The 22,381-nt window shown below is 42.5% G+C and overlaps 1 protein-coding gene across 1 annotated transcript; it reads right to left on the bottom strand.

The window, feature by feature from the left end:
- Positions 1-11,718: 11,718 nt before the first annotated feature.
- On the bottom strand, positions 11,719-19,116 carry LOC137433660 (uncharacterized). The gene is made up of 3 exons (XM_068125939.2): positions 18,835-19,116; positions 15,064-15,447; positions 11,719-11,897 (listed from the first exon to the last, which is right to left on the bottom strand). The coding sequence occupies exons 1-3, from the start codon at positions 19,101-19,103 to the stop codon at positions 11,789-11,791; spliced, it is 762 nt and encodes a 253-aa protein (XP_067982040.2). The 5' UTR covers positions 19,104-19,116; the 3' UTR covers positions 11,719-11,788.
- Between the last annotated feature and the right edge of the window lie 3,265 nt (positions 19,117-22,381).

Here is a 22,381-nt window from a genome sequence, read left to right as displayed (position 1 = left end):
ATACATGCACATAAGCCATACGCATGTTTTTGCTTTTGTATGTGTGCATCAGATTACTTTTTATTATTTTCAGCACCGAACGCAGCATTATACACCACCCAAATAAAGGGATGTGTTTACTGGTGTAAACTTTTTCAGACTTTGTCCCCTTACCCTTTATCATTTTGAACTGAAACTTGGTGGGAGACTTGGATTGCAAAGCAATTCTCCCTGTCGTTTACTAATACCCCACATGTTTTTATTAACTACTGCGTTTATACAATTGTCTTGCACAAATGTATTGGAAGAAGAACAAGAAACACTTTTTACTTGCAAATTCGAAGATTTTTCAAGTATATTAGTTGGCCTTGTCCGTTATTCTGTCTGTCTGTTTGTCTGTCTGTCTCTCATTCGCCTACAGGTCACAATTTTAAACCAATCTTCACGAAACTTCACCACATAGTAGAGTTAGCCATAAGGAAGAAGCCTATTTATTTTGAGGTCAAAGGTATCTTGAGGTCGAATTTCTAAAATTGTCATTTTTCATCCGATTGACTTGGAAATTGAACAGCATTTGCCTATCGAGTCACTAAATGAGGAAAGCAGCCATTTTAAGGTCAAAATGTCAAAAGTCAACTCGAGGCCAAATTTCTAAAATCATAAATTTTCATCTGAAAAATCGTCACTTTTCATCCTATTAACTTGGACATTAAACAGCAATTGCATAGTGCATCACTGAATTAGGAAACCAACTATTTTTGAGTTCAAAAGGTTAAAGGTCAACTCAAGGTCAAACTTCTAATGTCAATTTTCATCTGAAAAATTATCAATTTTAATCCAATTATTGGCCCGAGCTTTGATTAAGAACGTCAATTTTAATCTTAATGAAATGGACAATTTGATGTATCCATGGTAACTTTATTTTGGGGAGGGGTGGATTTTGCAAGTATCGTGCTCTGCATGACGTCTTCTTGTTTTCATGTTTATATTACACTTTTATTTTGCATCATGCTTTCAAGAGCCTTCATCGCACATTTCTCCAAATAACACGAGCCACTATTGCATGTGACATTCCATTGTGAATGTTCTACTGATTACAGAAAGCTTTTATCAGTTAAAATGTCACGTCATCTTGGGTTCGGAATGAATTACAAACTTTGTCTTAATGTCAGGTTAATAGAGAGCAGGAAGTGGGAGATTAAACTGAGATATCTTAACGAACACACTAACCAACACTGCCTCAACTTTCCATTGTCATTGTGACTTTTCCTCATTTCCATGCGGCCTTTTTGGTTCACGAGTTATCAAGTGACCACTATAATAATAATAATAACAAGTGAATCCTCTTGGATTGCGCTGAGGTTCGGGCATGGAATTTCTAGGAGGAAGTATAATTTGTATGCAATGAAAGTACATGTAATATGGGATCGAGTAAGATTTGACATATCCACTTTTGTTATTCCCGATTCCTCATTATTTCAGAGTACATAGGCATAATGAAGAATATGACAATAAAAATCAGTATACAGAATTATTTTATTTAATTAATGCAAAGGAATTGGAAAGTCCGCCACGAATTTTTAATATATCTCGCCATTTTCCCGTCTGTTATTTTAGGCGGTGTATGACCGACCGTGCAGCGATTTAAAAAAAATATATCTTGGCAATTTTTTCAACCGAGTCTAACACTATGTTAGCGACTGTTAAAAATGAAATGATATATCGAATTAGAATTGAAATAAACCTGTGTGAGGGAGAAAGACAGCACGGGCCTAACTAAGCAGGCCTCAAAGCTATGCGAGTTAATAAAATGGTGGATATTTGTTTATGAAGCCTCTCCCAGAAGTCCCCCAACACGAACCAATCAGGAACTGCCACGCCCACTTATATGATCTCAGAATTCCTGTGACAGGAATTAGCGTTACACTGGCTGGAAATCATTCGCTAGAGGCGCTTCCTCAGCGCCAATAATAATGCATTTATTTTATATAGCGCTTTTCAGGAAGCCCAAAGACGCTTTGACAGAGTGCAAAACATAATGCATAGCAAAACATAAAAACAATTGCAAAAAAAGAAGAATCAATAGGGAAATATTCAAAGCACAAAGGAGGGAGAAGGAGAGGAGATAGTCAGGGGTTAAATGCTGTGGGTTAAATGTTGAATGCAGTGTTGAACAGGTGGGTCTTGAGTGATGTTTTGAATGTGGTGAGTGAGGAGGAGTCTCTGATGGTGTGAGGTAGCGAGTTCCAGAGGGTGGGAGCAGTGATGGAGAAGGCCCTGTCCCCCCAGGATCTAAATTTGGTCCGGATGGGGGGGTCAGGAGGTTGGTACCAGCAGAGCGGAGGTTGCGGGTGGGAGTGTGTCTGGAGAGGAGGTCAGCCAGGTAGGATGGGGCCAGGTTATGGAGGGCTTTGTAGGTCAAGAGGAGGATTTTGTACTGGATTCTCTGGGAGATGGGGAGCCAGTGAAGCTTGTAAAGGACGGGGGTGATGTGGTCACGGGTCCGGGAATGGGTGAGTAGACGGGCAGCGGAGTTCTGAATGTATTGGAGTTTATTGGTGATTGTTGAGGGTGAACCATAAAGGAGGCTATTGCAGTAGTCCAGACGGGAAGTGATGAAGGCGTGGATGAAGGTTTCTGCAGCCACGGAGGAGAGGGATGGACACTATATTCGTCATGTGTGTGCCTCTGTCTGTGTGTGTGTCTGTCTGTCCGCCGCATAACTACCCGATGATATCATCCGATCTTGATGAAACTTGGGTGGGAGGTCGATATCATTATCGAGTTGTGTCCTGCCTAGAGTGGGCGTATCGCGCCCATTGTGGGCGGAGCCACGCCCGAAAAAGATGTCTTTTTAGGGGGTAATCGAGTTCAAGCTACATCTTCTCCGAGGGGTTTGGTGGAATCTCACAGGGGTTTCGATATTTGGTTAAGCCAATGTCATGTGTCTGGCCCCACGTAGCTCGATTTTTCATTTTCGCCCCAGGGCTAAATCACGAGATTTAGAAAAGTCGATTTTTGATGGTTTTATTACATTGTTCGTTTCCTGATTGGGTGAAATGTCGTACATGATCTTATATTATCGCATACATCATGAAATACAAGTTTCCCAACAAATTTTGGAATATTTAACCTTTGAAGGTCACAAAGGTCAAAGTTTCAAAGTTGTCGGAATCGAACCAAATTTTCGGTATTGTGTAGCTAACTGGTCTCATAACAGATAATACATTCCTATTTATATATTTTCAATGTCGGTTTTGACCTTTGTCATTGAATACCGCTCGCTCGTGAACCATAGTCGTCTCCTGACTGGTCACTCTCCTTTTCAGTTGTATCTTTTCTTTCTCTTTTCTTTTTATAGTCAGGGCCCTTAGGGATATTTTGGGGCCGTTTGGTTCCAATTCTTCCAAAAGCACCAAATTTGGCCCAGATGTTGCCCATGCCATACTCTTTCGATTTTTGACGGGCGCCAAGACGGGCGCCCCCCCCCCCCCCCGGGGGGCCCATATTGGCGAAATACTAAATGTCTGCCACCCGGATTAGAGGAAAATCAGTTAAATAACCAAAAGGGTTGGAATCATGTATGATACCACTTTTCAGGGGTTTTCGAGGTCGAGGAATCCAATTATGATGTTATTTTGATGATTCGAGGTCAAGGTCAACCCTCAAGGTCATCTTAAAAGTCATTTTTGAGTCAAACATGTCGGTTTTTGAGTTTTTTGTCACGATTTACGCGAGGTTCACCATGTTATGTTTCTGGGTTGGGTAATCGAACTCTGACCTTATTTTTGACAATTAGAGGAAATATTTACATGTCTATTTCCTAATTTTCAGGCATATGCAGTTCATCAGTCTAATTACAAAGGTACGGATTTTGATGTTTTATGAACTGTATGCCATATCCTTGTGTTTAATTTTTGTGCGATCATGATCCGGGTTCATGTATACATGATTGTATACATGTCATAAATATGACGTCATAGGTCATGTGACCTGGCGGCCATATTGGATTTTATGAAAACCTTAAAAATGGATCCCTGCCTTCATTTTTCGATCGATTCATTTTGAACTTTGACCACTTATAGTATGCCATGTGATTGGATGCATATCCTAATTATGACGTCATAGGTCAGGTGACATGGCGGGATGGACCGGTATGGTCCCCGGATCATACCGCCCTTGGCGCCCGTCCAAAATCGAAAGAGTATGGCATGGGCAACATCTGCGCCAAATTTGATGCTTTTGGAAGAATTTGATCCAAAATATCCCTAAGGGCCCTGACTATTACTCCCGCCAGGGAGTAATGCATTCGCGCGTGTGTGTGTGTGTGTGTGTGTGTGTGTGTGTGTGTGTGTGTGTGTGTGTGTGTGTGTGTGTGTGTGTGTGTGTGTGTGTGTGTGTGTGTGTGTGTGCGTTCGTGTGTTTGTGAATAAGATATCTGGAAAAGTTCTGAACGGATTTGGATGAAAGTTGGTGGGATGATTGCACTTGGGATAAGGAAGAATTGATTACTTTTTGGTGAAGCTCAGGAAATTATTCCGGATCAAGGAAGTTTTTTGGGGAATTTTATTTTCTGTTTTCCTTTAAAAAACATTTTCTCTGCAATAATTGGACCGATTGAGAGCAAATTTTTACCATAGGAGGGACTCGGTCTGCAGAATGTTGTAATGGTAATTATGACGTCACAGGTCACGTGGCTCGGCCGCCATATTGTTTTGAGTGAAAAACACTAAAATCCAATTTTCTCCAAAACGCCTGAACAGATCGAGGCCAAACTTTGCGGGCAGAATCGCATACCCAGGACGAACAAAAACGTCAGCGAGCATGACGTCATGCATCACATGGTTTCAGAGTTATGACGTTTTTAAGCACAAACATTTAAAACCTAGCTCCTCCCTCATTTGTGATCCAATCGAGGGGAAACATCACAAATCTGTTCAGCATATCGGTCTACTAAAATGCCCTTTTGGAATTTGCGATAGGTCACGTGGTTTGGCAGATATCGTTAATTAAACGCAAATAATAAAAACATTTATATCTCTTGAACCACTTCATTGATCGACGTGAAACTTCATTCTGTAGTAGAAGTCATGAAGGGTAACAAGTGTGCAAAATTTGAAGATGATTGGATGTACGGTCTGGAAGCTGGAAGTTGTTATTGCGTGAAGAAGAAGAGTCTTCGACTGTGGACGATTAATTTATTTATCACATGTACAGACCTGCAGGCATCGTTTGACACAATGTCCCGGGTTAATTTGAACCTCAAATAAAATTATAATTCCAGATTTGTCAATGGCTGAAGTATATTAACAAAGGAATGAAACAGATTTGGCAAAATTCGAACTTTTTTTTAAAAGATCGCATATTCACCCAGGGTTGTGAGAGGGTGAAGAAGAAGAAACTTCGCATGGGCTTCCCAGACCAAATAAATAATTCTGGCTCTGCGATTTTCAGGTTTATTTATCTATATATCTACATATCTGGGCAGTGTCTGTTGTCACTGAACTACTCCCTCAAACTTTTGTCAAATCATACTATTCCAACTTGGCCCATGGCGGGAGTGTGCGTTCTACTGAGTGGCGTTCTAGTTTTGACTATTTCTGCCATAATTACTCACTCAGAATAAACCAATGAGCATAAGGTTTTACCTTTAACCCCAGGTAATTGGATCAAGCAGGGTGGCCTAGAGGTATGCACACTCGCTCTCAGCTGTCTCGCCTCGGTTTGAATCTCGATCCAGGTATAAGTTGTTATCCAGGTGTTTCACAGGCAGAGTGATTCATAAATTTGTGTGACGTTATTCGGATGGACGTTTAACTGAGCGTCCCATCTGCCAGCATTGGTTGGTGGACGTTAAAGATCCCACGGTGTCCTTCACAAAGAGACTATTGCTGGCTCTATGGAGCAAATTCCAAATCCATAATACAGGAGGAACTGCATCAGCGGCACTGCCGGGCTTCCAGCAATGATGCAAACAGCAGCCACAGGCGACATGCAAGATGAAAATGAAATTGTATCAAGTTTCGACAAAGATCAAATCATGAACCATGCTCTATACAGGACATCGGTTCTGCTGAAGCAATTTTTATGCTTTCAGTTACAATTCTGGACAGGTTGCCACTCCCACGGAGGAAGAAATTTGGAATTTGTTCAGGCAGCAGGGTCCATCTGAGTGACGTCACATACATTGACGAATCACCGTGCCTGCAAGACACCAGGATGACAGTTTATATGATTCTACATGCTGCCCTGTCTTCTGGCAACCATTGAAATTTGTGGTTTAAAATACTGTGATACTGTTGTAGTATACTGCCTTGTTCTACGAGCTGAGCGCCCAGGGGTATTGCCCCTATGTATAAGATTGTCCATCTCGTTCTGACACCTGCAGTGCAGAGGGAAGCGTCACCGATGCCCACGGGTTTTACCTAAGCCCTGGAAATTTTCTCAGGCTGTTTATTACCTCCGCCACCAAAGGTGGATGGAGGTTATGTTTTCACCCGTGTCTGTCTGTTTGTCCGTTTGTGAACAAAATATCTCAAAAAGTTGTGAACGGATTCAGACGAAATTTGGCAGAAACATAGCGTATGCGACAAGGACGAAATGATTCGATTTTGGTGAAGATCCGGATTCGGATTCGGCTAGTATCATTTTTTGCGTGATTCTTCACCATTGGGAGATAGGGCCAAAAACGATACATAGCAGGATATCTCAAAATGTTGTGGACGGGTTTGGATGAAACTTGGTGGACAGATTGGGTGACTGACAAGGACCATTTAATTCGATTTTGGTGAAGATCTGAATATGGATTCGGATATGAGAATTATTTAATCTTATAAGTGATTCTTCACCATTGGGAGATAGGGCCAAAAACGATACATCGCAGGATATCTCCAAAAATTATGGATGGATGTGGACAAAACTTTTGGACAGGTTGTGTGAGTGACAAGGAAGAATCGATTCAATTTTGGTGAAGATCCGGATCCTGATCCAGCTAGGATAAATTTTAAGTGATTCTTCTCCATTGGGAGATACGGCCAAAAACGATATATAGCGGGATATCTCAAAAGGTTACGGATTGATTTTGACGAAACTTGTTGGTCACGTTGTGTGTCTGACAAGGACGATTCGATTCGATTTTGGTGAAGATCTGAATATGGATTCGGATATGAGAATTATTTAATTACTAAGTGACTTCACCATTGGAAGATGGGGCCAAAAACGATACATAACAGGATATCTCAAAAAAACATGGATGGATTTGGACGAAACTTATGGACAGGTTGTGTGAGTGACAAGGAAGAATCGATTCAATTTTGGTGAAGATCCGGATCCGGCTAGTAGAATTTTTTCAGTGATTCTTCACCATTGAGTTGTTTGGCCAACCAGACGGAGGTTTGCTCTCTACTGAGTGCCGTTCTAGTTTGTTCCTGTTTTTTCTGTTCATCAAACTTTTTGTGTGGAATCGGCTACAAGGCTGGAGGAAGCTTCCCATCTGGTCTTGCTCTGTCATGCTTTGTTGGTTGTATGAGGAAATGATGGAGATTGGAGAAGCTCCTTGATCAATCCCGGTAAATGTTATGTCAGTCATCCTGATTTCTACATGATCCTTTCTTGTTTGAAAAAAGTTTTTAAAATGCTCAGAATCAATGACAAGAAATCCTCGCAGAAGAAATACAATGGAGAAAGTCTCAATGGTGGACAATGCTTGAAAACATGGTCCGTACTTGGATTTGAACACAAATGATGATCTGCAATAGAATGGTCTGTTTGTGAATTTTTTATTTTATTAGAAGCAAATGTGCATCTCATGTTGGGATTCATTTTCTTTTTCGATTACCCTTTGTGTTACTTAAAATATTTATTTATTGGTGTTAATTTGTATACATATTCGAGGCTCGTGAAAGAGCTAGTACTAGTACACTGAACGGATCAGAATGCAACAGGACAAATTGAATTTGCTTTGGGTGATATAAATTTACAGTTATATGTTTAGCAAAACTTAAAATGAGAAAAAAAATCTGTTTTGCTGTACTAGCTCAAAGGTCTCTGCTGTGAAATAACCCGTTTGGATATTTTACGGCCCTCATGATTGAAGATGGCACAGCCCAGGATTAGAGGGTTGTAATCCAGTATCCGATAGATCAGTGGTAAGCATGTGACTGCTGAGGAATCTTTACAATCCTATGATTTGCTCCAAGCTCGGATATTTGCTTATTATTTGCTAACAACTCGCCTTGCTTTGAATAATATTTTGCACAATTAAAGCGTTAGTTCAGAGAGTTAGTATCATTGTAGGACTGGGGTCTTTTATCCCTGGAAAAGTAGTGGCAGCTGTTACGGATTCGTCACTTCCGCCTTTGTTGTTATTATATACTTGTAGGATTTTTAGTTTCAGGTAATTTTGTTGTTAAGATTTTTGTGTGAAATGGAGACGGCTTTAGTAAAAGGTAAAAATAAGTGTTTGTGGAGGAAAAAGGAAAACGCGGAAAAGAACTGGAAGGTGGAGGAGGAGGAGGAGAACGGCCATGATAGAGATACAGGCGTGAATTGGGTCGAGGCTGTGAGCGGACTTTTTTGATATTGGTCGTGAATGAGTTGAGGCTTCCCGGGAAAGGGATTGCCCGCGACATCGTCCTATATTGCGAGTGCAATTAAACCTGCGTCTCAGGGTTTATCACCAAGTGTGAGTCATCGTTGGAGAAATCAAGCACCTCCATTACCGGCCTCTACGCCATTTTGGTCTCGAAGAAGAAGAGGCTGTCCACTTGGTGCATCTTGTCGTGTCGTTGGGGTTTCCATATCGACCTCATTGTGTTGATTGTCGTTGGTTTCCATTTCTGCTCAATTCCCATATCGACATCTCACCTTGTAACTCCTCGTTCGCCTGCGTGCCGATACCTGCCTGTTCTCGTCGTTCTGCATGGCTTCAACTAGCGTGGAGATCCGTGCACGGACTTTGAGAAATGTTGCATTCCACTCACGTTTGGCGTGTCATGAGTTTATTGCTTTGAGAGCGTTGGGGAATGATGGTACCATCATATGTATTGTTCATTTGATACAAGTGACATTTTCATTGTACTTTCTGTAATAGTGTTATTATTGTGTATGTGAGAGTGCTGAATACAATTACTTGTTTTGTTCTTCAATTGCATTGGTGTGGTTTTACCATGGTTTATTAGAAAACGTAAAATAACGAATCTTTCTGCCGTGTTCCCGCTCCAGACTCTGAGGTGCACCGTAACCGGGGTTTGGGGAGGTAATACGTAACACAGCAGAAACAGTAGGTAGATTTAAACTGGAATTGGATGGGTACCTCGAAGCAATGGGGAGAGAATGGTACACGGGTATTTGCACAACTGATAAATAGTTTAGAGAATCACTACCTGTGTAGTGATTGTGATGTCTGTGAGTTTATTTCAACAAAAGGTGAATGTCCTGTCGAAGTTTGTTCACTGCTCACTCTGCAACCCTCTTTGTCCGTAAAAATAATGATTAAAAATAAAACCCTGCTGAGTCCCTGTACCCATCCCACTATTCTCCCCACTCCTACACCACCCCACTTAAACCCCATCAGGAATAGATTGTGCACAACAAAGCCTGGGCCTAATGTGTCTTTCATGACCACTAATATTTTTTCCAGTCGTTTCGTTTTAACAGCTACTCTGCAGTTTATGGATATCTATATTTTTTACAGGGTCAAAGATTCATGGAAGAGCTGGAACACAAATTGCATACGTACACTTGAAGATATACGTACAATAGACAACACTGGACTTGACTTCAAACACAGCCACGGAGCTTTTGGGGGTCACTTCCCAGAGCACTCTGGGTACCAGTAAAAATCTTCATTCCTAAAAGAACTTTAAAATTCCTCCTGATAACTGAACTTTGCTTTCATTTGGTGCAAACAACACAGGACTTTCAAAATGACGTACGAATCCTGACGAGACCTTTTGTGCATGCACTGTGTGCACAGTTTCAGTGACTCTGTTCCGCTCGCTGGGCACTTTTTACCTTATTGTTACTAGCCCGAAATCTGTGATTCAAATCATCTTTTTAACTTGATTTTCAGCATGGAGACCAAAAAGTTGCAATTCCACGATGGTTAACCATAATGGTTCTGTTTGTGAATGCTAATCAGACTCACGGAAATATAGGAATACGAGAAATATCTGTGGATGAGAGGTTGGGTTCGTACCATTTCCTGTTAATACAAGCTACCACTGGATATAATGCACACAAACACATACTATCTGGGATGCCTCTTCGTGGTGGTTGTACCCCTCATCGCAAGTCGGGGGCCCAGTCTTCCCCATTCTTCCCTGCTGCCTGGATTCATCAGGGCAGCGTGGTCATGATCAGAGTGCCAACAGCACCCCATGGACCAGCCCTTTCCTTTTGTCTCTCTCTGTCTCTGTCTCTTCTCTCTCTCTCACACTCTCACTCTCACTCTCTCACACTCTGTCGTGCCCCTGATTTTGTGAAGGCAGGGGCAAACCACCTGTATGTGGGGTATCTCTGGGTCGCTCCTGGGAGATCGGTCGACTGTCTCCATGCCACGGGCTTGTTCGAGGGAACTGCCCAGGGCTAAACAACAACAGCGAACACTTTTCCTTTTACCACTAGATGTAAAGATGTCGTATAATTTCTCTTTTGGCCCTGGAACCTCTCTTTCCCCCTCTAGTCTCCCACTTCCTTTATTATACGTTATATCTTTGGCTCTTACACGAGCCTTGATGTTGTATACAAAAATTAATGTATTTACAGCAGCCCTCACAACCCATAAACCTCCCATCCCACCCTTTCCCAAATATGATTAATAGTAAATATCATCATTTTGAACTTACCTGCACATTGACAAGCTCCACATATGACCTTCCCATCCATGTTAAGAAGTACCCAGACCAGATACGCTGATACGGTGTCTCCCTCTGGGATGTCTGCCTGAATGTTGGTAATGACGGCATCGTCTTTCCAATAACAGACATTCATTGAATAAATCACTAAGCCCACCATGTTCACATGATGTAATCCCACAAGGTTCAAAGTCCACTCACTGACAGGGATGATTGGGGAGGTCAGGTAGAACATGCCCGTCCACAGGCCTTGCACGGGCCCACGTATTTGGGAGTTTTTTTTTTTCTGAATGGGCTGCAAGACGACAACTTTCTGGACGAGTTAATCAGAAAGTTCTACAATTATTTTGTTCTGCATAGGTACACCACTTTCTCTCAGGTACTTTCCCAATTATTTTTGGCTTATTTTAGAAGCTTTGTGAGTCATTTTAGGTAACAATCCTCATCTGAAATTGCACAATACGTCCCCTGCCCTGATGAGCGCTAGGGGCAAGCATTCTGTGGCGGATTGTGCCATTTCGAGGCTTGTGCCACAGTAGCACCATTTCCTTTTTACTGTCGAATGGAGAGAAGATGCCTTATGTCTTTCTTTGCTTTGTGCAAACCAGTAGTTGTCTGCAAAACCTTGTTGGATTTGTTGTGATCTGTTTCATGGTCCAATAAGAGGGATAAAGTGCCTTTACCTATTAACTTGACAGCCTTGTATTAACACTGTACACCGGTTTCCTACCCAGCATTTCACTTTTCGCCAGCATCTCACACCTTGGCAAAACATATCGCATAATAAGCACAAATAATCAAACGATTAATTATATATTTATTATATACAATTGCAGCTGATATACAAGTACAAAGTCCACCTTATCTAACTTTCGCTCTCTTATAAGCTGGCTAATTTAGTAATGCAAATATGTTGTGTTCAGGTGCATAACATTCTGTGTTAAATGTACAATCTACAACACCATTTCTTCTAAGGCATAGTTTTGGCTTTCCAGCAGCCTGCAGGAGGAGATGAGGCATTTCTTTCCCATCGCAGGCATCTCGTAGCCGCAGTTTTCATTCCTGGAAAAAGACAAACGAAAATGAATCGCTGTTTTGTCAACACGGTCGCGGTGACACGTATTCTACGATTGAATGGTCTATCGTTAATTATTGAACTGAGAACCAGTAGTTGAGCTGACATTCAAGAACTCGCAGGTGTTTCCATGAACAGCATGTTTCCAGGCTGTCTCTCAACCCTTTTTTGCATTTGCAATCATCTGCCTCGGTTGTCATTCCTCCCAATTTCGAAGTGTCTAGTGGCTGTTGAGACCGATGATTAAACCAAAATATATTACAATGCAAAACAAAAACCGCAATTATTATATGAACATTGACATTACAAGTGACAACTAGAATGGCACTCAGTAGAGAGCAAACGCTCGCCTGGTTGGCCATACCACTCAATGGTGAAGAAGGACTTTAAAAATTCTACCAGCCGGATCCGGATTTTCACCAATATTGAATCGATTCTTCCTCGTCACACACACAACCTGTCCAACAAGTTTCGTCCAAATCCGTCCATAACTTTTTGAGATGTCCTGCTATTTATCGTTTTTGGCCGTATCTCCCAGTGGTGAAGAATCACTTTAAAAATTAAATTCTCATATCCGAATGCATATTCAGATCTTCACCAAAATCTAATCGATTCTTCCTTGTCGGACACCCAACCGGTCCACCAAGTTTCGTCCAAATCCGTCCACAACTTTTTCAGATATCCTGCTATGTATCGTTTTTGGCCGTATCTCCCAATGGTGAAGAATCACTTTAAAAAAAAAAATTCTCATATCCGAATCCGTATTCAGATAATCACCAAAATCGAATCTGTTTGTCCTTGTCGGACACCCAAACGGTCCACCACGTTTCGTCCCAATCCGTCCATAATTTTTTGAGATATCCTGCTAAGTATCGTTTTTGGCCATATCTCCCAATAGTGAAGAATCACTTAAGAAACTGTATAAGCCGGATCCGGATTTTCACCAATATTGAATCGATTCTTGCTTGTCACACGCCCAACCGGTCCACCAAGTTTCGTCCAAATCCATCAATAACTTTTTGAGATATCCTGCTAAGTATCGTTTTTGGCCATATCTCCCAATAGTGAAGAATCACTTAAGAAACTGTATAAGCCGGATCCGGATTTTCACCAATATTGAATCGATTCTTCCTTGTCACACGCACAACCGGTCCACCAAGTTTCTTACAAATCCGTCCACAACCTTTTGAGATATTTTGTTCACAAACGGACAGACAGACAGACAGACAGGGGTGAAAACATAACCTCCATTCATCTTTGATGGCGGAGGTAATTATTACGAGGGCCTTCAAATAGTTCTCGGAATGAGGGCTACACAATTATACATGTTCAACTTTTTAAAAAAACAAAAAACACGTTCTTGCTCGTCACATGTACTCGTGAACTGAAAAATAAATTACGATGGCGTTTCTGGGAATCGCCACCGTGTTCGGTGAGTTCACGAACACTGGCCATTTTTACAGAGATGTGTAATCACAGTCTAATAAATGCTGCGAAATGAAATTGTTTGAAGAAAGTTTCACCTTTCCGAAGAGCTAGCAGTTGGATGGGAATCGTGATTGGGGTCAGTGTGACCGACAGGTGGGAAATATCAATTGACACGTAAACCTGGATGGTTTACGGATGTGACGGACTCTGGATGTGACGTCCTCATAGTTACCAAAATTGAGAGAGAAGAAAGATGCAGGATGGAAGGGATTTGTGGTGCGAAGGATCAATGTGATCTCAGGGGTCTGGTGTGAAAGGGATGCCCTCTCCTCGGGTAGGGAAATGTAACTTTAACCTTAAATTTGTACATTCTTAGACACTTTAATGCAAAATCATTTTTACCTGCGTCACCAAAGGTAGATGGAGGTTATGTTTTCACCCCTGTCTGTCTGTCTGTCTGTGAACAAAATATCTCAGAAAGTTGTGGACGGATTCGGACGACATTTGCTAGAGAGGTCGTGTATGTGACAAGGACAAAACGATTCGATTTTGGTGAAGATCCGGATTCGGCAACGAGAATTTTTTAAGTGATTCTTCACCATTGGGAGATGCGGCCAAAAACGATACTTAGCAGGATATCTCAAAAAGTTATGGAGGATTTGGACGAAACCTGGTGGACCGTTTGGGTGTCTGACAAGGACCATTCGATTCGATTTTAGTGATCTGAATATGGATTTGGATATGAGAATTATTTAATTATCGAAGTGATTCTTCACCATTGGGAGATAGGGCCAAAAACGATACTTAGCAGGATATGTCAAAAAATTATAGACGGATTTGGACGAAACTTGGTGGACCGGTTGGGCGTGCGACAAGGAAGAATCGATTCGATTTTGGTGAAGATCTGAATATGGATTTGGATATGAGAATTATTTAATTATCTAAGTGATTCTTCACCATTGAGTGATAGGGCTAAAACCAACATTAAGAAGGATATGTCAAAAGGTTATGGACGGATTTGGACGAAACTTGGTGGACCGTTTGGGTGTCTGACAAAGAAGAATCAATTCGATTTTGGTGAAGATCCGGGTCCAGCTAGTAGAAGTTTTAAGTGATTCTTCACCATTGAGTGATATGGCCAAGCAGGTGGAGGTGTGCTCTCTACTGAGTGATGTTCTAGTTTCCTAATGAATTTACAGCCGTAGACAGACAGCTTGTCGCAACATGGAAACCTATCAAAAACTTTGACATATATCATTCTGTGAACGAAGTATTTTTCACTATTGTTGGGCAATAAAATCGGTATGGCTGTTCAAGTAGGCAAAAATCGGGAGGTTTGGCAACTGTGCGTACTGTGGACACCTGTGATGCAGCGACCGAATGTCGACTTCTCAAAATCCAGGAAAAGCGTAATTATGACGTCATCAATTACGTCGGGCAACGGGAGTCTTTTTGTGAATAGAAAAAGAATACATTCCACTGTATATGTAGAGCAAGACTTGCATCTGTCATTCGGCGGAAGAAGTATCACCTAAGGATCTCTTACATCCACCCACTCACTGCACACCCATTTGTAGGCCTCAAATTCAAATACAAAAAGGGTTTTGGAAAACACTGCAGGAAACGATATTCACAATAACTCATAAAACAAGCATCGATTACATACACAGGAGGCATTTGTTTATGATGATAGAAACTTATTTGTATAAGGTAAGCATTCCTCACCTGCGTGCGATTGGGTTAACGGGTGCAGGTTGCTGTGTCATCGTGTCGAGAACCCACGACGGACCATTTTCCATCGAAAACGGTCTTGACAGAGGATGGCCGGCCACCGCGGGTCCATTGTGAACCAGTCTCGGGTCGAAGACCCTCGCCGTTTGCTCCTGAGGCTGCGGCACCTGAAGCAGACCCGTGAGTTCGTGGATGTACCGAATGCTGAGGCGCAGGGTCTGAATCTTGCTGAGACTCTGGTTGGGCGCGGCGAGGCGTGGAGGAAGGTGCTGGCGCAACCATTGCATGGTCTTGGTGAGCTTCTGCATCCGAAGCTTCTCGCGCTCGTTTTTGATGCTGCGCTGGCGAACCATTCCTCGGACCCGCCAAGGTACGCGCCTGCATGCAAAGGACCGTGAGGACATCGTTAAACTTCATGAACCTCTACCCACCCATAAACGGTCATCCTGGTGCTTCACAATACATGTGATTCCGAAAGGAACCCCATGGCAGCACTAATTGTTGGTGGATGTTGAAGATCCCACGGGGTCTTTTGCAATGAGTAGGTGGGCTATGGACGGCACTCCAAAACAAATTACAAAGTCCTGCCGAAATCGGTTCCTGTCGAACATCAGGTAGATTCCTGAAAATCTGAATACCAAAAAAAACAACGACCTTCACCGGCGAACCCAATGAAAAGGTGGGAATAATTGGGGCCGTTCAAATAAGTAGTGCATTGTAATCATGTCCATGCAAAGCCAACTACCTTTGAGTAATCGATCCATCGTATCATTTATATTTATCTGCTCCACCAAAGATCTGTCTGTTTGTGAACAGGATATCTCAAAAAGTGGTGGACAGATTCGGACGATATTTGGTGGAGAGGTTGGGTGTGTGACAAGGACGATTCGATTCGATTTTGGTGAAGATCTGAATATGGATTCGGATATGATAGTTATTTAATTTTTGAAGTGATTCTTCACCATTGGGAGATGGGGCCAAAAACGATACATAGCAGGATATCTCAAAAGGTTATGGATGGATTTGGACGAAATTTGTTGGACAGGTTGTGTGTGTGACAAGGAAGAATCTATTCGATTTTGGTGAAGATCTGAATATGGATTCGGATATGGGAATTATTTAATTATTTAAGTGATTCTTCACCATTGGGAGATCGGGCCAAAAACGATACATAGCAGGATATCTCAAAAAGTTGTGGACCGATTCGGACGATATTTGGTGGAGAGGTTGTGTGTGTGACAAGGAAGAATGCATTCGAGTTTGGTGAAGATCTGAATATGGATTCGGATATGAGAAGTATTTAATTATTTAAGTGATTCTTCACCATTGGGAGATCGGGCCAAAAACGATACATAGCAGGATATCTCAAAAAGTTGTGGACCGATTCGGACGATATTTGGTGGAGAGGTTGTGTGTGTGACAAGGAAGAATGCATTCGAGTTTGGTGAAGATCTGAATATGGTTTCGGATATGAGAAGTATTTAATTATTTAAGTGATTCTTCACTATTGGGAGATCAGGCCAAAAACGATACATAGCAGGATATCTCAAAAGGTTATGGATGGATTTGGACGAAACTTGGTGGATAGGTTGGATGTGTGACAAGACCGAATCAATTGGATTTTGGTGGAGATCCGGATCCGGCTAGAAGAATTTTTTAAGTGATTCTTCACCATTGGGAGATCGGGCCAAAAACGATACATAGCAGGATATCTCAAAAAGTTGTGGACCGATTCGGACGATATTTCGTGGAGAGGTTGTGTGTGTGACAAGGAAGAATGCATTCGAGTTTGGTGAAGATCTGAATATGGATTCGGATATGAGAAGTATTTAATTATTTAAGTGATTCTTCACCATTGGGAGATCGGGCCAAAAACGATACATAGCAGGATATCTCAAAAGGTTATGGATGGATTTGGACGAAATTTGTTGGACAGGTTGTGTGTGTGACAAGGAAGAATCTATTCGATTTTGGTGAAGATCTGAATATGGATTCGGATATGGGAATTATTTAATTATTTAAGTGATTCTTCACCATTGGGAGATCGGGCCAAAAACGATACATAGCAGGATATCTCCAAAAGTGGTGGACAGATTCGGACGATATTTGGTGGACAGGTTGTGTGTGTGACAAGGAAGAATCTATTCGATTTTGGTGAAGATCTGAATATGGATTCGGATATGGGAATTATTTAATTATTTAAGTGATTCTTCACCATTGGGAGATCGGGCCAAAAACGATACATAGCAGGATATCTCAAAAAGTTGTGGACCGATTCGGACGATATTTGGTGGAGAGGTTGTGTGTGTGACAAGGAAGAATGCATTCGAGTTTGGTGAAGATCTGAATATGGATTCGGATATGAGAAGTATTTAATTATTTAAGTGATTCTTCACCATTGGGAGATCGGGCCAAAAACGATACATAGCAGGATATCTCAAAAAGTTGTGGACCGATTCGGACGATATTTGGTGGAGAGGTTGTGTGTGTGACAAGGAAGAATGCATTCGAGTTTGGTGAAGATCTGAATATGGTTTCGGATATGAGAAGTATTTAATTATTTAAGTGATTCTTCACTATTGGGAGATCAGGCCAAAAACGATACATAGCAGGATATCTCAAATAGTTGTGGACGGATTTGGACGAAACTTGTTGGACAGCTTGTGTGTGTGACTAGGACGATTCGATTCAATTTTGGTGAAGATCCGAATATGGATTCGGATATGAGAATTATTTAATTTTTTAAGTGATGCTTCACCATTGGGAGATGGGGCCAAAAACGATACATAGCAGGATATCTCAAAAGGTTATGGATGGATTTGGACGAAACTTGGTGGATAGGTTGGATGTGTGACAAGACCGAATCAATTGGATTTTGGTGGAGATCCGGATCCGGCTAGAAGAATTTTTTAAGTGATTCTTCACCATTGAGTGTTATGGCCAACCAGGTGGAGGTATGCTCTCTACTGAGTGATGTTCTTGTTGAAAATGCATTTCCCAACATAATTGTCAGGTCAAAATGAAATCAATGGAGATTTTATTACATCAGTTACACAAAGACACGCATAGTGTAAGCAGTATACAATAAATTGTCCATGTTAAAAATACCTGTGTAAATACCACTGGTGGACCGAAACGAGTTGAGGAGCACTCGTCTACAGGTGTGCACACTCGTCTACGGGTATGCACACTCGTCTATAGGTATGCACACTCGTCCACGTGTATGCACACTCGTCTGCAGGTATGCACACTCGTCTACGGGTATGCACACTCGTCTACCGGTATGCACACACGTCTACGGGTATGCACACTCGTCTACGCGTATGCACACTCGTCTACCGGTACGCACACTCGTCTACAGGTGTGCACACTCGTCTACGGGTATGCACACGCACCTCTGAGCCATCTAGCCTGGGCTCGAATCTCGACCCAGCTATAAACTGTCATCCTTACGTTTCGCACGCAGGTCGAAGCATCGATTTGTTTGCCGTCCGTCCCTCGGAGGGATGTCAAACGGGCATCCCGTGCGGATGTCAAACATCAGGCAGCATTAGTCGGTGGACGTTAAACATCCCACGGTGTGTCCTTCAAGAGGAAAAGGTGAGCTATCGCGGGCATGTGGAAGCATCTGAAGATGAGTGTATCTGATGAAAACGAAAGATTATGTTCCAGATTTTGGTGAAGGTGTAACTACTAAACTCCTTCGTGTGGTCATTGGTGTCTTCCTCAACTTCCACTGTGGATGCAAGTGTTGTTCCAGCTTACCTGTGAGCCTCTATAGTTTGATGCTGCGAAGTCTCCTGCAGGTTCTGATGCTCGGTGTAACAGCCATAGAATCGTTGATAGAGACTTGGGCAGGAATCGGGTGATGGCGACGATGTCGGGGAGGTCGTGTCATCGGGCGAGCAGGAGTCAAGGTTGTCGGACATCGTACCGGAATCCTGCTGCCAGAAGTGATTCCCCGTCATATTCTGAACGTCCAAGGATCTGACGGTGTTGCTGAGCACCGCCGGCATTTTGTCTTCATTCTTCATTTCTTTCTTTATGTATCTCAGTAGCTGTCGTGTCTGGGAAGCTGATGCCATCTCTCGGAGACCACCTGTCGTAGTCTTCCTGCAGGACCAGGAGAGCGCCGAGTCGAGGTTGCAGGTGTACCTGCGCTCGGGACACTTTTCCAGTGGTTCAATTACAGGAGGCTAATCCAGCTTTGGCTTTTAAAGCGGCTCATCTGCCCGCACCTTGTACGTCACAGATGCACATCAAAGCTTTTTCACATGTCGCTGCTAATTACACTCGAGCATATGTCGGGGGGTCTTGCCACTGGACTGCTGTGCTGGCAGGGACGTGCAATACCGAGGCCCCTAATTGAAAGGAGGATGGCCACCTTGGGTTCAATGCGACTCGGGCTTTGCTCGATGCAATCTGATCCCATCACAATTCCAGTTGATTGTGTTCCTATAACCGCAACCGAGTTAACCTTCTCTTTTGCCAAACGCTGGATGGGCAGACACACACACACACACACACACACACACACACACACACACACACACACACACACACACACACACACATCGTCATAACAGGTAGCAGGGTGGGCGGCCACTTATTAATCTGTCAACCTGGTCTTGATTTCATTGTCATTGATAATCCAAGCAATTTTCATGTTTTTCCAACCTCGAGCTCTAAAACACGTTAATTAGCGACGTCACTTTCCCCCTGGCATATTTACTCCCGCCAGGGAGTAACGCATTCGATCGTGTCCGTCCGTGCGTGTGTTCGTGTGTTTGTGAACAAGATATCTGGAAAAGTTCTGAACGGATTTGGATGAAGGTTGGTGGGATGATTGCCCCTGGGATAAGGAAGAATTGATTAGTTTTTGGTGAAGCTCAGGATATTATTCCGGATCCAGGAATTTTTTGGGGAATTTTTTTTTCTGTTTTACTGCATTAAAGCTTTTATTTTATTCTTATTCTTAAATGATGTTTTCCTCCTCTAATTCCGAGATATATCAAAATAAATTCTCTGACAGTTAGGGCCTACTTTCTTTTTCATTTATTGTTTTGGGGAGAGAAGATGTTAAACAAAACGTATTATTCCAACTAAACCCACGGCGGGAGTATGCGCGCTACTGAGTGGCGTTCTAGTTGTGCTTGTGAACAAGGTATCTCAAAAAGTCGCGGACGGATTCGGACGAAATTTGGTGGAGAGGTTGGGTGTGTGACAAGGACGAATCGATTCGATTTTGGTGAAGATCTGAATATGGATTCGGATATGATAATTATTTAATTTTTTAAGTGATTCTTCACCATTGGGAGATGGGGCCAAAACCGATACATAGCAGGATATCTCAAAAGATTATGGATGGATTTGGACGAAATTTGTTGGACAGGTTGTGTGTGTGACGAGGCTGAATCGATTCGATTTTGGTGAAGATCTGAATATGGATTCGGATATGAGAATTATTTAAATTTTTCAGTGATTCTTCACCATTGGGAGATGGGGCCAAAACCGATACATAGCAGGATATCTCAAAAGGTTATGGATGGATTTGGACGAAATTTGTTGGACAGGTTGTGTGTGTGACAAGGATGAATCGATTCGATTTTGGATCCGAGGATTTTTTAATTATTGAATTGATTCTTCACCATTGAGTGATAGAGCCAAAACGATATATAGCATGATATTTCCAAAAGTTGTGGACGACATGACAAAATTTGGTGGAGGAGTTGGGTAGATGACAAGAACAAGCCAATCAGAATTTGATTCGGGTCCGAATCCAGATCTGTCCTATCAGTGGGATGCAAAACCTAAACTGTTCAGCCTTGCGGAGGTATCTGCTCCACCGAGTGCAGTTCTAGCTTGAGATTATAATAGCAGGAACTCTTGGTATAAGAAAGTGATATTGATAGAGTTTATTCATAGTTGCTCTTCAACCACAATATTTTGCAATTTGTCGAAGAAAATTCTTTCAAACTGTATGACTTTACTTGACACATCAGTAACCGAATTAATACATGAGCCTCTGAGCAGTGGTAGCTTGGGTTTGAGTCTCAGGCCCCAGTTGGAAGGCCTGAATGTGTGTGCAGTCCCTTGGGTAGATGTTAAACTGGCGTCTCATCTGCCGGCATTGGTTCATGGACGTAAAAGCTTGGCGAACTAGAACGGCACTCAGTAGAGAGGAAACCTCCGCCTGGTTGGTCATATCACTCAATGGTGAAGAATCACTTAAAACATTCTACTAGCCGGATCCGGATCTTCACCAAAATCTAATCATTACCTTCGCCGCCAAAGGTAATAATAGGAGAGCTATCGCTGGCAGAACAAATTCCTCCTCTTGCGCGGGGCACTACATCAGCACCCCGGCAAATGATGCTACCCACAACCATGTGCTCCATATGAAAGAAGAAGATGTACCAAATTCATGCAACTCGTCGATTTCAAACTCTAACCTGGTTGTGACATCAGTAACCTCATAATTCATATCTCCTTTTCTTCATGTGCAGTGCCCTGGCACAATACGGTACACACCAGGAAATTTAACACAGGAGTAGGCCACTTAGCCCATCATTCCACTGTGCTCCATCAAAACCACATGAATTCAATATCCATTAATTTATTCTGCTTTCTTTTATACCAGGGGGTTTTATAGAGGGTTTCTGTCGTACCAGAAATTTAGGCATTTTGCAATATGGACAACTTTTACGATAGGGATATGGTGTAAAATTCCATACGTCAGGAACTATATCTATGCCAAATGGAAGAGTCGGAATGGGCTGCGCAGATTCTTCCCTAGGCACCATTGACTCCTGACATGAACGCCATGGAGCAGATCTGCGGAAAAGCCAAATTCTGCCAAAGTTGGTAATAAAACATCTACTCTGGATTAAGATTTCAAACAGGCTCAAGCACTCAGTGTGTTATGCTAAAGAATATGCCAGGAGATACCAGTACTTGGAGTCCATTTAATTGTTGTTTCGTATGCAGCCTGTGGCTGCTGGTAGCATCATTTCTCTGGAAGCACGTTTGTGCCGCTGATGCAGTGCCCCAATTACCAGAGAGCTGGTACTCAATTTGTCGACCTTGGAAGGATGACAGGCTGAGTCAATCCCCCTGGCGTTAATTCAGCGATCGATCGGGATTCGAACTCAGGATCCTATGATCCCAAGCCGGCACCCGAACCGCTAACCATAGGATCCCAAGCCAGCACCCGAACCGCTAAGCCTAGGATCCCAAGCCAGCTCCCTAATCGCTAACCCTAGGATCCCAAGCCAGCACCCGAACCGCTAAGCATAGGATCCCAAGCCAGCAC

Source organism: Myxine glutinosa, chromosome 10, assembly GCF_964187855.1.
Source record: "Myxine glutinosa chromosome 10, kmMyxGlut1.1, whole genome shotgun sequence".
NCBI classification, from domain to species: Eukaryota; Metazoa; Chordata; class Myxini; order Myxiniformes; family Myxinidae; genus Myxine; species Myxine glutinosa.
Note: the sequence above shows the minus strand (reverse complement) of the source record. Positions and strands in the feature narration are given on the sequence as shown.

What these genes read in the sequence shown, in the direction of transcription:
- LOC137433660 (XM_068125939.2), bottom strand. Translation starts at nt 19,103, where the DNA reads ATGAAGAATGAAGACAAAATGCCGGCGGTGCTCAGCAACACCGTCAGA. An exon ending in CAAACTATAGAGGCTCACAG is followed by an intron (nt 15,448 to 18,834) that starts GTAAGCTGGAAC and finishes CTTTGCATGCAG; the next exon opens with GCGCGTACCTTGGCGGGTCC. An exon ending in GTTAACCCAATCGCACGCAG is followed by an intron (nt 11,898 to 15,063) that starts GTGAGGAATGCT and finishes GTCTTTTTCCAG; the next exon opens with GAATGAAAACTGCGGCTACG.